Below are 18,472 nucleotides of genomic sequence, written 5' to 3' on the forward strand. Positions count from 1 at the left end.
AGTGGGGCCAAGCAAACATTGGGGGGGGGGGGGAGAGGCCCTCACAAAATAATGCAAATCAACACCCGTGAGGGGTGGGCTCCAGAACAACCACTTCTTTGGCGTAGGCCCTGCTCTTAGGACTCTCTTCTCTCCTCCCTCCCCCCCCCCCCCTCTCTTCTCTCTCTCTCTCTCTCTCTCTCTCCCCCTACTGTAGCAGCTGTTGTTCTCATCCCTACATGAGGTCATCATAAGATAAGGACGACTCAAGAAAGGAATAAATTCAAGACCCCTCCTCAAGGAATATTGGGTTCATAAAAACGGCTCACATTACCGTGCCGTAGCACCAACAGCATTGTGCCTCAGCGATGCTGAAACAGCCGCAAACACGCAAATCATTTCGCTCACGCCGAAAGGTTGTAAGCGATGAGCTTTTCTGCTGCATCCTACGTCCAACATATTTCGGACGTAAGAAGTACAGCCGCGTTCAGCATACTCTGTTGATTCAGTTAGCTGCGCTCGAACTTTGATTGCCATGCTCTAAGTACGAATGCTAAAAGGCACATAAATAGGAGAAAGTCGCCACCACGTCTAAGTGCTAATTGCAGCAAGATAACCACAATTATCATAAAAGCTTTCACATGCCAACTAGTCTCGGATATATGAACACTTAAAATTTGAAGGCGGCTTTAGTGTATAAAAGACATAAAATATGTCATTCTTCAACCAAAGGACGCTCTTAAATAAGAGTGTCATAGTTATTCTTGTTGTTACCCTCACGGTTGCAAGGACCCTGATTTTTATGCATGTCGGAAAGAGTTGCAGTTAGTTCATATATCTCGTCTTTGGAGCAAACAGATGCCTTACCAGCCGTGGACGCAACACCACCCTATAAAAGTTTGAAATGCAAACTTATAGCACCATGCGGTAATTGAACTTTAAAGTGAAAGCCTATGATGAACGACCAGGCCTTCGAACCCAACTAAACTCGAACGAACAGCAGGCCTCGGCATCTGCAAAAAGTTGTAAGCGGGTTCAGGTTTTTGCACATTTCAATCATACCAAGAGAGGCATTTTGGAGTGTTGACAACTCCGAAGCTGAACCTAAGAAGCTGAGTTCAGTTGGGTGGAAAATCCGCGATCAGCTAGTCATCATCATTTCAAGTTTAACATAATCAGTTATTAGTTACCTAATTGGAAAATACTATTGGAGACACACGTATACTGCGCTCTTCGTGGAAGCCGAAAAATCCCACCACAGTAATTAAGTGGGAGGTTCGTAGCACAAAAAGGCATGAGAATACGTTGTGTTAGATAATGCGTCTTTACTACGAAATTCAACGAACCTGGCGCGCACATCACATTGATCACACTTATGACGAAACTGGCACAGAGTCGCTCCGTTTCTCTGCCTTTAACTCCATCAGAATGTAACAGATCCCAGCGTCAATGAAATGCCAATTAGCGGTAAATTTACGAGCGTATGCCATGGTCTGTCCCGATGACACTATGCCTCCCAAGTATCATGCGTGAAAGGCACAGATGCAGTTTTTGGGGACCTTATCATGCCTGAAATGATATCGCATTTTATTTACATCACTGCATCAAGAGGAGTCATTCACTGACACTTGATGATGGAGCCCGAATACGGTAAGCTGAAGAACCGGCTTGGTTCTAGAATCTGGGGTATATGTTTTTACACATTTGCGTCATGCACATTCGTATCTTTTCATTCAAACAAGTCGGCCAATCAATATATATGCTGCTTTTTGTAAAGTTGTATTTGCGACAATCATTGCTTTTGATGTCAGAGCATGCACAAAACAAGCTAGCAGCTTGAAAAAATATGTAATGCATCTGTAACGAATGGTAAATACCGTAGTTCATTTGACATGCCTTTTTAGTGTGGTCAGTCTGTGTTTCCATTTACGTATGTTGTCAGCTCTGTGATTTTTAGCAGTTTCACTGGAATCGAATATCCGAATTGCTTTCCTGATATGCCGTTAACGACCACCCTCTGTTTGCACATCTTTGCGACAACATTGTTTACTGGTTTAAACACGAATGAAGGCTATACACTTGTCTGAAATGGTTAATGCAACACCTTGCGTGTCTAGAATAGTTACACACGAACGCTATGTATGCTTACTTGTCACGTCCAGACACAGCAAGCGGACCTCACATGCGACTAAAGGTGACAAGATATAAACGATCCTGCGTTGACGCAATGGTAAAGAGCAAAATGCTTTCGAACCGTCTGATAATAAATTTACGTACTTTTCAGTGCTACGCCGACCCACTGTGCGAGAGAGGACCATCAAAGTCATCCACTTAAGTGCACGCTTCTGCGTCATTGCGTTGTGCATTGGTTTACTATGCACTATTTTGCAAAATTCCGAACGGAGATATGAAGAGCACGATGATGCCCAGGTAAATATGATCTGCCATCATGTGAATCTCTCTAGGTTGATGTAGACTTCAGTTTCTGGTTTCTTTTTTCTGTATTACCGTGAATAGGTTGAATGAATTAATCGGTAATGGTTCCGAATCAAGTTGTGGTCATGGAAAAGCTACAAGAATCCTTCATGGAAACCGCAAATTGTGGTCATGGCATGGTTGTGGTATTTTGGTTTTATGGAATTTGGACAGGAAACTTCGCAACACGTGGCTGCTCCAGAGAGCAGTGATCAATGTGATGCAATATTTTCTTCCCAAGAGACTTTTCCGTGAAAAAAGACCATTCGGATAGCCGAAAAAGTCCTCCGAGATGTCACTCAGATCTGAAAGAGACAACCGGAGGGGTCCCAAATTACAGACACGCATACAATGTTGCGTGCTCCCCTCGACGAAATCACGGTAGTGAGCCTAGGATCTGCACTGATCTCATGACAGAGCCAGCGAAGGCCGAAAAGAAGAGAGAGTACAAAAAGGAATATCTCATGAACAACGAGGCAATCGCCACCACATCCTTCCCCTCGCTCCGTTCGCCATCCATCCTTCGCTCCATTGGCACATTTGAGCCCATGTCCAAGGAGCCCAGGGCATACTGTTTCCATTCTGAATGTTCTAAGAACCTTAGCGGAAAAGCTTCTGGTGGTCACCTGGCAGGAATAGAGATAGGATCGCGACGAGCACGAGTGATCAACTCTAGGGTAGGGTTGGTTCTCAGAAGACGTTTTGCGGGCCTTTCCTGGGAAATTATTCCTACAAGCTATATTGGAATCCCTGGTCAAAGCAGTCAGTTTGAGTCTTCACTGCCCTTCTCAGGCCACATTTTCTGCCCAAGAGGCCTTTCCATGGAAAAGGACCATTCGGGTGCTCGAGAAAGTCCCATATGGTCCCCCTCAGATCTGAATGAGGCAAGTCAGCCAATCGCTCTTCGTTTGATCAGCTTACGTCAGCATGGGGTCTGGAAGAGGTTCTGATTGGCTTCAAGGACTGGCCCGTTTGAAGTGGACCCCTGTTAGAGGTAGGTTGGCTCATGGGTATGTTTCTACTCAGGTGCCCGCTTACCACTACTCCCAAACCAATACCAGGGGACCCGAGATTCCTCCCCCCCCCCCCCTCAGGAGGAATATCTTTGTACCAAAGAGACCTAGCCACCTGGCCCCTCCTGCTCTGCTCCCCAAAGCCTCACTCAGGACAGCCCTCTTTGAGGTGGGCCCTTACAGATGTGGAAGGTTGAATGCCGACCAGGCGAAAACCAGTGTGCCCTACCCCTTTAAAGAAAATATTCCACATTTTTAAGATACTGAAGCAAGCATGAGCTATGATGAAATAACCTCACTTATAAGCATTGGTGTACTTTTAAGTGAAAAAGACGGCTTCGGACAACACAATTTATCTGTTTAGTAATTATGTCCTTGAATACGTCATTGTTTGATTGCGTCGTCATACCTTACACTGTCTGTGACGGGGTATTCCCACCTTCGGGCGACAAAAGAGTTCAACGGAGCGGAAAGAAACTAAAGGAATAGGACTTTGGATCCCCAGACAGTAAGCTTGACTCCGGCAATTTGCACTCCCTTAAATGAAGGCGATATATTCTTGCAAGCGGTATGCATGGATTTGTTGAGACACATATATAGAATTGCTGTCATGTTCATTTATTTGAGATACAAGCGCCACCTAAGTCTGCAAGCTTCAGAAAAGAAAAAGTTTTTTTCAAAAGTCTTTTTCTTTTCTTCGTTTCAAGAAAAAAGTCTCATCGCCAGAGACATGGCGTACTTGGTATTTTTGGCACCATAGATGGACATCTACCGAAACATGGAAAATCCTCACATGGCGCAACGGCACTGTAAGGTTAATTTAAAGGGTCCTGAAAGCTTTGGCACCTGGTTGTGAAGCTGTATGTGGCAAGGTATTTCAACGTACTCTGACAAAGGGCAGGTCATTGTTCTCGTAATAGGATTTATTGAAATACAATGCTGCCAGATGGCCTCACGACCTTTTGGCATCGCCTTTCCAGATTTGTGATACATAGGCAAGCCATGAAAAGTAATAAATCAAGTTTCTCATGGTCTGAGCAGGCGCGCAGCCTAAAAGTAATCTTAAGAGAGAGCCGGATGCCTTCGACGGTCCTGTCTCATGAGACTGAGCTTCCTGTGACGACCCCTTTTTACCGTCCGCTGCTGCCCATGCTCGCATGGATCCCGGAGAAGCCTGCATGTGATTTTTGTGCTCTAAAGTTAAAGAGGCGCAGTGGGGTGGTCATTGGGAGCTTTGAAGGGGCTTTAGAGCCATTCCCCGCTTCTGGAGATCGCGAGTGCCTCCCCGCTAATTCTACCAGTTTAAGACACCCGTAGGGTTTCTTAAGCATAAAAACGGCCCCCTGAGCCATCAAAACAGGATCCCAAGCCGAGCAACGTATCTCTAATTATAAAATTATAGCCCTATTTCTATTATGTATTTGCTCCACTGGAGATCGTCTTAATACACTTGAATCTTAAGCGAGGGCTGCTCGGATTTCAAGACTCTCAGAAAAAGACACTTACCAAAACGAAAAACAACGGCAAAAGGAGCCCTTTGACTGGAAGGACCCACATGGCTCGATTGGTGCCGTCCTGGACAAAGCCTGAATACGCCACTAAAGAAGCGTGGCCCCTCGGGCCCGAGACGGTCTTCATTGAAGTTCAAAACTCTGCGAGGGGCCGTGTTTTGCAGGCCAAAAATTTCGCAAGCAGGGCCTCTTTGGACCCATGTGAGGCCTCTTTTGGATTAAAGAATTTCAGGAGGACCCCGCATTTTGCCCACCTTCTTCCCAAAGCTGGGGGACGGCAACCCATGTTGGGAGGAGAGGGGGGGGGGGGGGCTTCAGTCTCCCGCCAACTGAATAGAAAGCTACACCCCTGTTTAAAATAATATCACGGCAGCAAATGTGAAACAAGGGTGGCTTAAACGGTGTTGCATTCTTGCTTTTAAAGACAGTTCTTATTTCTAAAATCTAGAATTGACGAACATCTACAACGATCAGAATACTCAAAACGAATATATCTGAAAGAACACCTGTACATGGAATGTGAAGAGAGAATACATCTGAAAAACGTCTGAATCTAGGATTTTTGGAAGGTATTAAAAAGAATGTATGGGAGCAGCATTCACAATTTTTCATATGCAACACCAGCCCCTGACTTTTTGAATGCGCTGAAGGCGAGCAGTCATCAGGATGGCGCCCAAGTCCCCATAATGTCACCGTAAGACGCATGGTGTGAATCGCCGCTCTGGCGCTCTTATTGAACCTAAGACGTTCCTGGGAATGAAAACTTCCAAGTTCTGACACAATTTTACAGTTGAAATACTAATCAGCACTGTGCTAACACGTTGTCAGTTTTCGCTTTTTTATCCTGAAAATTCACGGGGTTCATGCGCTGTTTTAGTTGCATTCATTTAATCCGATATCTTGCATTCGAACGTTTTCCGCATACGGCGCCAAATGTAGCTTTCTGGAGGCTCTGTTAGTGGAAAATCAGCATGACGCAGTATAACAGCGCCTTGGCCCACCTCAATGACAACGTACGGAGACGAGAAGAACACGCTGTCGTGGCGACCAGACTGGAGGTATTTGTTTGATAAAATGAAAATATACATTTCTGACCCATTCTCATCATAAAGTGAGCTCAACTGCCATGGACTGATATGCTGTGAATCTCCTCTTCCACTTACCGAAGAATTCGTGGTTGTCCGCACGCTCTTTTGTATCGAAACCTGGAAGTGAAGATTCTTTGTGAGAGCAGGTGATCTTTGTATAATCCCCATGGATCTTAACGGAAAACTAGGGCCTCGAGAGTGAAAAATGTGCTATACGAATACAAAATCATATTAATGTGTCATAATAGTTCGGAGAATCCAGAATGACGGTAGTTTGGGATTCATTATGCCAGCTAATGCCGAGGATTTTCCACACCCGAAGCACAAAAAAAAATGTTCTTAATCCTAACATTCTGGGAGCATATGGCGCAAAGTACAAGGTGAGCGCCAAAAATTTCTCTTCCATCTTATCAGCCAGGTGTACGCGATAAAAGCAAGAGGCGTGTGTTAAAGTTGTGCTGTTGAACATGATTAACGGCACTTGTTAGCATACAAAACAGTTAAGACAATAATTTCACAGGGTGTGTTGACCTGCAAGTGAACTTACTTTGACAAAGTTTGAGGTTCCTAGGTCAAGACCTTTGGGTCAAATAAGATCAAATACTTAAGATAAGGTCAAGCTCCAAATTGGTGTCAAAGTGACTCAAAACCTAGATAGGTATTCTAAGGAAAAGGTCACTGGTGCTCAGTTAAGGTAAGTGACCTTGTTTGACCTTTCACAAGTCATGGCGATCAAAATCATACAAGAACGCTTTGATTTTTGCACTTCAGTGAACGTCAAATATTACGCTAGACAGTATGATCCTAAACGAAATGATCACCTGGGTTGTGTTAGGTCAGTGACCTATTCAGACCTTTAAGAAGCCCGTGGAAGGCTGAAATGCGATTCCTGTTATCCATGCTCACTTTTCAGCCTGAAATGTGTCATTTTGTAATTTAATAAGGGTCCTAATTGGGCTTACCAAAGGCCTTTTCCAGACGTGAGAGAGCCCTTTCTATGTTCACGATAAACTCCACCCAGGCCTGACACGGACGTTTCTGAGCTTATGAAGGGCATTCCCTGTTCAGAAACGGGTCTTTTTGAGCCCACATTGGGCCTTTTCAGTCTGATCGGAAAGCTCTAGACATCACAATATTTCTATTGAGTAAATATGCTCCTCAATACGCTAGCGTTTGATTCCGTTAACGTACTTTGCACACAATTGATAGAGAGGCAATTGACAGTTATATCTGGACAGAGAGTCAGTTATACCTGGAGATCGTGCCCACGACCGTCGCGTATGAACGAATCGACGATTACATTGTTCTTGGCCCTGGTCGCTTCATAGCTATCGGAATTGCAGAATCTGAATGGTGTTGTTACGGCGTTATGGCCGCCTGGGTGACCTTGAAATACTCTTCCCCGAAATAGCCCGCAAGTCCTCGCTTGATTTTAGCTCAGAAAATGGACCGGTTTAAGCCTTAAGGAGGGCAGGGCTGTAAGCTGCACCAAGTGATCTTCAAGATTACTATTTCAGTTCGAAACCCACAGACAAATGTGGAGCACTCCCTTCAAGATGGGCTCTCTATACCTTCCGTGATTACACATAATAGCCAAATCTCTTTCACAAATCCGACCACCTATTTAGGCCACCTGAAATCTGGGGCAAAATATTGTGTTGGCCTTTACCTCATGCATCGAGGGCAGTTTGCCCAGCGGATGCCACCACTGGCTTTCTGATCCTACAATGAGTCCATTCCGGACCAGAGCTGGGCCCTTTCCAGATCCCAACAATGAGATAAGTCTTTTTGAAATTAAGTTCCCCATTTATCAGCCTTGCTGGGTCCCTACCTGACTTGGGACGAGTCGTTTCTAAATTTATGATGTATCCTTTTCAGACCTGAGAGGGCCCTCTCTCAGCCTGCGGTGGGCGTTTTTCATGACCTGAGACGGACCCTTTTTGACCTTACGAGAGCCTTTCTAGACCAGAGAGGGCCCCTACCACGTCAGAAGTGACATGAATATTTTTCTGGCCTCGAAATATAACGTTTCCAGCCTAAGATAGGCCCTTCGCGGACTCGAAACGATTCCCTTCTGGGTTCAAGATAGCCCTTTCGGGCCCAGACATGGGTCCTTCAAGTTTGGTTTGGGGATACAGTAAGCCAGTACTATCACATACTCGTGGACTCCGTCTAGACCACCTGAAATGATGGGGGGGGGGGGCAAAAGTTAGTTTTGCCACACCTCAAAAGATCGGGGACACTTCTATCACGCTGCCAGCTCCCCCCCCCCCCCTCCCCATGATTCGCCGCCCCTGCAATGCGACGAGCTCGCTCTATTTTATCTCAATTTAAGCACGTCGTGGGTATACATTAGACGCCTCACTTTTTTAGCACAACGTTGCCTGCTTTCGACGTGCATCCGATGCACTGAAAAAGTTCGTGTGAACAGACCATTAGTGCCAGGCTTGTATGTCACGATACAGGCCATTCAAATGTCCAAACTAACCCTACATGATATTGCACGAGGTAGTGTAAGTCCTGGTTTAAAGAGAATGAGAATTGACTGGCTTACATTGCTTATGGCTTATGTTGGATCTCGAATGGTTTGGTCGTGGCAAAATCCCTTCGCTGATGCTGAAAAAGATTGCCTCTCCATCCTCGCTACACAGTAGCGTGCGTGCAGCGAGGTTTATAGCATTCGCAATACTGACAGCTAGTAATGTAAACTGATAGCTAACAGCAATGTGCTGAGATCTGTCCTGAAGCCTTCTGTCAGGCACGTTTTGTTGTGTCAGCAGCAGAAAAATATGCCTTGTTGCAGCTAACCACAACCGTGATTTCTGCCTTTTTACAGGTGTACACTGCAACAGAAACAGTTGATAAAACAAGACTTGAAATCACCGTCTGCCCATTCCCAGCAATTGAACCATCGAAGATATTGAATTTTGGTCGCTATTACAAGATCGCTACCAATGTCGATTTTAACACATTTGATATGGAAAATTCACTTTCTGGCGATGATTTAAAGCTCGCAGTTTCATGCCTTGAAAAGAATCACTTTGTGCATGAGAAAGATACATTCTTGCATAAAATGGAATTTCTCCGGAACAATTGGAATAACACGACGTGCTCACATATCGCGCCGGATAAAGCTATTGAAGGATACACATTTAGGAAAACATTTAACGGATTCTCATTTTTCGGTCTCTCGGAAGAAATGCAAATAGACGAATTCGATGCAGTTTACAGACATATTGACCTATTGCGATATGACAATACCACCGTACAAGAGCTCTTGGAGTTTTCGGCTCAAGACCTACACAAGCTGATGATATCGGATTTTGGACAAAATAATCAAGGTAATTTCAGCAGCCCGTCACAAAAAATTACAGTGCAAAGTAAAGTCTTAAGTTTTGGACCAAACTGCCGAAGATATATCCAATCCAAGAGTCATAAAATACTGCATCAACGGTACCAACTGAAGCTTATTTTGAGAAGGTAAGTCGTACGCAATCAATCGCAACTTAGTATTTCAATAGTGCCGTTGCCATCAACACATTACTCGATTGCTGTAATAAATCAAATATGCTTCTTGCAATAAATACGTCGTTTTGCTAACGCGGATGGCTTGCTTCATCCGCGCGATATGTTTGCAGAAGTTCCCGGCTTCCAGTCCTTTATGTGCACAAGTTAGGCTACCAGTGTCGCTCATTTCATCACGTTAACAACGTTAGGATTATAAGTGTAAGCTTTTACACGTATCCGCTTCCTAACGAGTGTCGTGATTTGTTGTGTTGTGGATATCAAGATCATTTCACTCGCTTGCGCCATGTAGGAGCTATGCGTACTTTGCCCACAAAAATACCATAAATCGTAAGGCCCCATCACAGAGACGTTCGGAATATCGCCTGGGCAACAACAAATTGTTACACTTTCAGCAGTGCATTCCAAAGGAGGGCATCGACGATCGATTGCCGCCAGCAAACTACCTTGGGGATTGGGCTCACAAAAGTTCCCTTTTCGGCTAAATACAAAGACGGCTGCTCCATGTCGAAACCGACTGTTATCAGCCTCAGCTGTTTACTAACACACAAGTAATCAAACGAATTTTTGGCCTCGGAGGATCGTTGGATCATATATTGGTATAAGCTTTGACGGTGGAAGTATATCCACCCTAACCTGATTTCCTAGGCACTCATGTGGATATTGTATTTTGTGGCATGCTATGAACATACACATGGGACACGATCGGTGCATCCTGAGAAAATTATGTACCAGTTATCCTATATATGTTCGATATCCTTTATGGTTGCTTTAGGCATGGTTAAAAACTTTGTGGTTTGTCTTTGTAGTATTGATAGAATCAAAAATGGTGTATTCAATATCACTGATATGTTCAACAGTATCATATCTTTAAACGTTGCAAGGTCATATGGCATCTTCGAAGACACACAAATAGCACATGGGTTAAGTTGAGAGCTTGAGTTTTTCCACTGCATCTTTATGAGGTATTTTGAGCGAGCGGCGAAGACATGTGACCCCAGAATAAGGGGAGGGGTTAATCATTTTTATCGCCATGAGGCCGTTGTTTAAACGTGTGTGAAATACATCAGCAATGGCACAACACACTACCGAGACACGTAATCCCAATGATATCAACGATGTGTTACGTCTTCACCCAGTAACTCAAGAGCTGTACGATAATTTGTTTGCTTAGAGATCGGGATAATTCATCGATACTTACACGTCTCCAAGTTTAGATCTGTCATTGCATGTCTGAAGGGTATCAGTGTTGTCCTTCAGCTGCTGTCCTGTAAATATCCCGTCATGTTCGTGTCGCATGTAGTACAGAGGTTCCCCGCCGCAGAAGCGCATTGTCAGACGTCCTGAGCGTGTCAGCTTGCACGCTTAAGACATTGTTCCTACTGGACAGGATGACATTTAGAATTGGTACACATGAGAGAACCGCCTAGGTTGATACGGTGCTAAGGGGATTGCAGGCACTAACGTACCCTTGGCACCGACTAGCGAAGCAATCTAAACGGTTATCAGTGCATTGGGGCCGTATGATAGCAGACGAATGTCCCATTTCGGAGACGGCCGAATGCTAAAATGAGTGAAAAGGACCATGCTTTGAGTCATGAAAAGTTAGTTCAGACAATCGTGCTCTCGGATTTCGTTTCTATTTCGGAAAGGCAACGTACGAAAACTGGTATCTCCAGAATACAATGTTAAGAACTGATTATATGCGATATTGGACCGATGACCTTTGATGTTATCATTAATTAACTCTTAGTCATTAATCAACTCTTTGCGATCGCAAAAATAGATACGTTGATATCATTTTGTGCATGACCATGGGTGCTAAAATGTTAGGAACACATCACTGCCAACTCCATTTATGAAAAAGCCTCGGGTGATAGCTCATTATCCATACGTCCGAGGGACCTAAGATTGCGCCAGGTGATTTCTCCACATCAGTTAAAACCAAGCGCTAATTCTCAACACAATGTGAGGCATGAGCGTGTCGAATTACCATGGTGGTGCTGTGCTGAGTGGAAGAGCACACCAAACGTGGTAAAACATAGCTACCTGTTCGCTTGCGACGGGGTATGACATCTTTGCATTTCATTTTCATAAGTCATTGTGCCAATCATGAAAGAAAATGAAATGTTGTTTTTGTGTGTTCTGCTCAAATCTCGCTTTTTCGCCGCTTGGTTTTTCGGTCACACGCGGGGAAATATTTACTTATCTCGCCTTCGGAGCTGTGAAGACTCCATTCCTCATTGCAACTTCAGACTGTTCGGCTCTCAGCAGCGAGAAATGCCTTATTCAAAATCGTAGCATGTATATGTATATGGATTGCAATGTGATGTGTGTGGTTATAGTAGACACCTTTATATAAGCTCAAATAATATAATATTTTTCCGCAAGGTTTTCTTCTAAGCGTGCGTTATCAATATTAAAATGCTGAAGAACCAACTTTGGGATGCAAAAAGGTGTTCCGAATTAAATGAGAGTCCTATCAATAAGAGCGATTGAACTTTGTCTTAAAATAGAGGTAAATTTACCTATCCTAGCACGCACATTGTGGGGCGAGGTATGGGAGTGGGACTCACTCTACCCACTCCACTTGTTTGTTAAGATCTCCGGAGTGAACCAGCAGACTCTCACAATGGTTTGCCGACAAGTAATTTAAACCCCAAACGCGTTGTTTAAGCCTCGCGCTGACACACCGTTTTTCATAACGCGGTCTGGTAGAGGGTGGGGGGGGGGGGGGGGAGGCGGGTCGATAGGATCACCTGTCATTTCCAAACTAAGAGAGATAGAACTTAGAAGCAAAAACGGTAGATTGGTCTCAAAGAGGTCTCACGATTAGTAATAGGTTTTAAAGTGCTTGGCCAATAATTACAAAGGCTATACTGGACCAGCGAGGTTAGCTCAGGTCGATTTCCTAACAGGTCAATGCCAGTTGGATAATCTACGCTAACCTGATGATGGCCACAAGCACAAATACTACGATGCGAATCATGTGATTTTGGTAAGTTGTCCGCTAAACATTCAGAAAACGTGCTTTCTTCTCTCATGTAGCAAATGGTGTTTGCGTTTCATTCACTACAATTTGCACACTTCAGCTGCTATATAATTATTTTCAAAGGTCATTACGCTTGGCTGTATGGCCACCCGGCTGGGCAGCCAATTGGCCGACCAACGACATGCAATGCGGCATAACTTGTTAATACATAAGCTTCATATTACTGCATAGTGTACATAGCATCTGTATCACATCGTACACCATGACAAAAATGCGGGAGAGTTCCATCACAGCACACGTAAACGCATTGCAGCGATTGACAAGAATGACAGTCCGAATAACAAAAAAAACGTTCTAAGTTTGACATGTGTCACCTCATATGGCCTTCAATATATTGATGTAGGATAATGAATGTTTCACACAACATAGCTCGTTACAGCACCCATCTATCTTGGGAGTTTCTTCACTTAACCTTTTGCGGTTCTTGAGATGGCCAGGGGGCGGGATCATCCGCCCCCCCCCCCCCCACACACACACCCTACAGTCCGCTACACTCTCTGAGCATTTGTTGAGGTGAGGAGAATCAGTCACTCATGTGTATGATAATAATTTTGATCATCTTAACAGTTAACGCAACATGATCTTGTTTCAGGACAACAGAGAGCTACTTGTTGGTGTTCATCAATACGTTTCAAGAATTTAGTGATCTGCCGGTTGCTTCCATATTACGCCCTTATCGGATTCCAATGGACAAAGACACTGTTCTCCACATTCGCAGAAGTAAGTCCTTTTCTTTATTCACCACCTGATAATTCCAGTTACAAACAGTGCTTAAATCCTACGACAGCATGATTGTCTGATCTCAAACACTGCATTTTCTTCATTTCAGGAAGCCAATATGACGTATCGATTTACAACGTGCGCATCTTGGCAAAAAACAAATCAGTGCTGCCACCGATGCCAGGGATATGCTAATTACAGATATCTCCGAGTCTTCCATGCCATATGAAAGTCATATATCGATTCCTACGATGAATAATTTATCCGAGAATCACCACTATATTCGCAAATTAGGATTTCGTGGACACAGCATGAGCAGTTTAATACCATCTTTAACATCAACACCTCCCCAGATGTATTTATGTTGCTACGTTTGTTTCCAGTTGAGAAGACAACACAAGATGGGGAATGTAGATCATATGGACGTAACGAATCTAGGGCTAAATGCGTAGAATTATGCCTTTTGAAGGAGATGGTCAACCATGAAGATTCGGTCTGTGTGGTGCCCTGGATGAAGAGGGATGGCGTTTACGAGGATATACGAAAGAAGAAATTATGCGATTCCCTTGAAAGTAAGTGGATTAAAAAGTGCACTGTATTTTCTCAATTAGGCTCTCATTTCGCGTTTTCATGTTTTCGTGATGAAGTGTATTGCAGTATCAAGGATTGCATTGCTGGGGCTGAGGATGCCAGCATCTGTAAAAGAGAAATTTGATGCAGATACGGTTTCAGCATCACAGCTTTAGTAAAGCAATCTGTAGGAGCTGTAAACTTCTCCACACGGACTGATTACAATGTATCATAAGAAGACGATAATAGGCAAAGAATGCACACCTAGCATGTTTCAAGTGAATGGCTTTGCTTCTTCCATACTTCTAGCCTTTCAAATGTCGATATCTTTACATTACTTTGAGTGGCCACGAGGCATTGTCCTAATCCCCATTCGTAAGGACCAGATACATGCTTATAGGCACTTCCGCTACAAACCTGGCGCAGAAATGGAAACAGAGACATTGTCCTAATATTCACTCAGCAGGACCGGATGCATACTTATAGACACTTCTATTACAAAGTTGATACATAAATGGTACGGAGACATGCCTGTAAGATTCGATGCAGTATTTCAACTCTCGCCGTGGTTTGCTGATTGGCCATCCCTGCCGTTTCCAAACTGAGACATATAGCTTAGCGGAAGACACCGATGGATTGGTCTCAAAGGGACCTCACGACTGGTAGTAAGTTTTAATGTTGCTAGGTCAACATATGATCCGATTATGGCAAGTCAAAGTTCACATTTTTCCGAACATCGCACTTTTCAGTTTTACAATTTCATACACACGACTGGAGATCATGTGGAGGTCGAGACATCCGGGCCCCCTCCGAACCCCGGAAAGCCAAAAATCTGGAGTGGGGTTAAGCGAGTCTAAGAGCCACTTTGTGAGCATCCTATTCGACTCACGTAGGTGGAAGAAAACTGAACGTATTGAATGAAAAAACAATCCCTTCAGAACACCGAGGAGACCTCGGAGCCAAAAGACCTTTTTGGCTGCCCAGCGGTCGTATTGCCTGCTCAGAGTTCTGTATGCTAACGGCCCCTCTGGCCGCTGATCGGCTGTTTTAATTGTCCATGGCCTGCCGGGCTACTGAGGGACTATTCGAGCTTTTAGGAAGTCCCTGACCAGTTGCATCCTCCTGTGACTGCTTGGGGAGATAGGGACGGAACCCTGAATAGCAGAGGGCATTTTGTGTTAGTCGGCGCTCTCCGACAACAAAAGGAGATATGCAGGGAGCTACAGTAAGGCAGCGGAAGTACCCCGTGTTAGCCAGGGGACCAGCATCGAACAGCGGCTCACCGCCCGTTTTATCCAGCGCCCAAGCACGACGGACTGGGTTCCGTGGGGAAGTGGCGTCGATCCAGGGTCAACCGTCCCGGTCATAGGAGGAGACCAGTGTGTCGCGTATCCCTCTGAAGGCCTCCGGATCAATTAGGGATCCGGATCTGAGCGCTCCGGTCATCATATCACCAGAATGGTAGCCGGTCGGCAGCCCGAAATGGGACGGAAAGACACTTCAGCCTCCAATGGAAAATACATTGCACCATCTAGTCTTGGCTGAAGGCTCTATTGGGGTTTGGATGGGAAAGGGGGGGAGGGGGATGGTGAGCGGCCTCGAATCCTATGACGGGGCTCTTTTCGGCCCGCGCGGTGCGGACAGATAAATGGTCATACGTATGAGAAGAGCCAACGGAAATATTTGCCGAACAGAAGTTCAGACAGTACCACAACAGCCTGCGGCTGCCCAGAAAGCCCCATCTGATAAGCCCGTGAGCCCCCGTGACCTGGGCAGTCAATGTGACCCCCTAAGCAGCCGAAAAGTTCTCGAGTACTTCTGAAGTCTTCTTAGCATCCAGCAGGGAGCTTAAAAGGTCGCGGTGCTCCAAGTAGATACAAGGGCCATTAAGAACCAGAGTGCCCATGGTGGCCAGAAACTCCCCGACCGGGCGAATTCCTGGCCACTTTACGCTGGTCGGGCCCTGACTTAATGAGGGGCCCCTTTGTCGGTCAAGTGCGCAGAGTGCCTAGTAGAGGATCTTGTGCTGGAAATTGGACCCAACTCTGCCAAGGGAATTATCGATGTTACCCAACGAGGGCTCCGAAGGACCCCTCTGGACGGACGATTAGGGCCCCGAGTTGGCCGGAAGCAGTGTTCGAAGAGGTCCAGAGGACTGACTGGAAGTTGTATTAAAGGGCTGGCGCGTAGTGCTGGATCCTCAGATGTCAGTTAGAGCGCCCTTTGCGCCGACCTGGGGCCCTCTGACTCAATGAGGGCCTCTTCATCGGTCAGGCATCAGCGGCACCGAGCAGTCGGTTTCGTATCGGTCTGAGCGCTGTGGGCCCATTTCACAAATCTAGATAAGGAGCTATGAGACCTCGCAATGGTAGTCCATAATGAGACAATGAAAGAGCCCTGTGTCAGTCTGGAGCCAGTACCGAACGGGTCCTCCGCGCCATTTCAGCGAGGGGTCCGTTAAGCCGAACTGTAGACTCTTTGCCAGTTATTGGGCTATCTGTGGCGATAGGGGATCTTTATGCGGCAATGAAGACTACCGCATCGCTCCGGACCAAGTTCCCGGCTCAGAGGTCCTCCCGCGTCACAGAGGGAACCACTGTATAATATATCCCTCTGAAGGCATCCGGATGACCAGGCCAGATTTGCTGTGCAGCCAAATTGGTAGCCGGTAGGTAACCCGCGCTGAGACGCAATGGCCTTTCAAGCCCCTGACAGAAAAAAACAATGTGCCCCTAATTGTACAACCCACGGGGCCCTTGCCAGGAGAATGTGAGGAATCTTCTCAACAGTAAGTAGGGTGGATAAAAATGAGGTTGAAAATACGGCTTTCTAGATGTAATTCGCCCTCTCAAGGCTGGAAGCGGCCATCATGAATTTAGAAACGGCTCGTCTCAAGTCAGGTAGGGATCCAGTATAGGCTGAGAAACGGAGAGCTTTAGGCTCGGAAAAACCTTTTTGGCGCTTCTCGGAAAGGCACTTCCCCAGGCCCAACATTTCCCTTTATGGGCCTGGGAAGGGCCAATCTTTGGTCTGGAGCGGGTCCATCTTAGGCTCAGAACGCCAGTGGCGGTGTATTTGCAGGGCAAACTGTTTCACGGTGTAGGGGGGGGGGGGGGGGAGGGAGGGGAGGAGCCAAAACTATCTTATCTTTCATATTTCAGGTACCCAAATAGGGTCCCTAGCGAATTTGTGGAAGAAATTCGTTGATTTTGTGTGATCCATGTAAGCATAAAGAGCGCATCTCCGGTCCGTAAAGAATCAATGTTAAAACAGGTAACCCCTACAACAGTTTCAGGTACGGGACAGGCCCTTTTCCGGTCTGAAAGAGACCCCTTTACCTTCCGCGGGCAGAGAGCCCCGTGAGTGTAACACCAGGGGGCCCCACTGCCTTTCCCGGTCAAGGGTTAATGGCTACTATTGTGGAGACCGATGGTCGGGGCCCCCATAGTTGTTCAAGAGATGGGAGGGATGCATCATGCATAGGTCCCCTTCCTGACGCGGAAGGCCCTCAGGCCGAAGCAGTTGATTCCGGATTGACGCAGGGAAACCTCACTGACGCCAAAGATCGCTTAACCCATGTATGGTTAATCGATTCAAAGGATCAAAAGGATTAACGATACAGGGGTCCAATGATGCAGCAGGCAGATGACTCCAATTTGGTTTATCGGGCCCCTGGCCGATGCAGACAACATTTTTGAGCATCTCTTCTACCTTCATTCAGCTTTATATGCCATATGTGAAAATAAAAAGAGGTTTGTCTCTCGGCTGTCCAACGATCAGTATGTTGCGTAGCAAACTGATCACGCTCGTTGCAAGATGCTGCGGCCCGCCACGGTCCTTACGACTAGTAATAGGCCCAGTTATTTGGTATTTTATACTACTTAGCATGAAAAATGGACCTTGGCTGAAAAATCTGTGAATATCACTGATCCGAGGGCATTGTAAAAGCACGGTGTCACCGCTGATATGTGACGTAAACACTGGTATAGTAAAGTTTTTGATATATTCCTGGCACCTGCTAAAAACCATCCCGATTAAAACTACTACATTTGGCAGCATCCTATGTGTCAATTTGCGCATACAGCGAAACGTCAATGCTTCGACATGTGTTCATACTGCAAGCGTTAGCGAGTACAGCAAATCATTTGAAAATCATGTGAATTTTGAAAGACCAGTGACAAGTAAAAACAAAACAGACATTTACAAGGCATTGCCTTGATAATCATATCCAGACATTACGCAAGGAAGAGCAGGGCTGAACAAATGTATAACGCTGTAGTAGATGTGCATTGCACTGCAATCACAGGTGATAGCAGGCCACATCAGACGTTGCATGAAGCCACTTTTAATGGATGGTCATGACCTTAAAATGGCTTGCCATTTTTTTTAGCCAGAGTCGCTTGCACCCAACAGCAGAATATGTTAAACAACGAGCATTCGCTGATATGATCCGTCAATGCCAGCTCCGGCATTAACCATGTGATGCCTGTCGGTACTTATTTGTTTTAAACGCCTTTCTCTGGCCCAGCCCTGCCCGCA

At 45.6% G+C, this 18,472-nt stretch overlaps 1 protein-coding gene across 1 annotated transcript in view; it reads left to right on the forward strand.

The window, feature by feature from the left end:
- The first annotated feature begins 1,541 nt into the window (after window positions 1-1,541).
- The window catches only part of LOC119107236 (uncharacterized), a 29,715-nt gene continuing 12,784 nt past the window's right edge, over window positions 1,542-18,472 (forward strand). The window contains exons 1-5 of the mRNA XM_037230651.1: window positions 1,542-1,629; window positions 2,264-2,409; window positions 8,903-9,546; window positions 13,236-13,363; window positions 13,747-13,935. Coding sequence (XP_037086546.1) covers window positions 1,611-1,629; window positions 2,264-2,409; window positions 8,903-9,546; window positions 13,236-13,363; window positions 13,747-13,935 — 1,126 coding nt within the window. The 5' untranslated portion in view covers window positions 1,542-1,610. The remainder of the gene's footprint in view (window positions 1,630-2,263; window positions 2,410-8,902; window positions 9,547-13,235; window positions 13,364-13,746; window positions 13,936-18,472) is intronic.

The sequence above is a fragment of the Pollicipes pollicipes genome, unplaced genomic scaffold (assembly GCF_011947565.3).
Source record: "Pollicipes pollicipes isolate AB1234 unplaced genomic scaffold, Ppol_2.1 Scaffold_6686;HRSCAF=7923_pilon_pilon_pilon, whole genome shotgun sequence".
Taxonomy (NCBI): domain Eukaryota; kingdom Metazoa; phylum Arthropoda; class Thecostraca; order Pollicipedomorpha; family Pollicipedidae; genus Pollicipes; species Pollicipes pollicipes.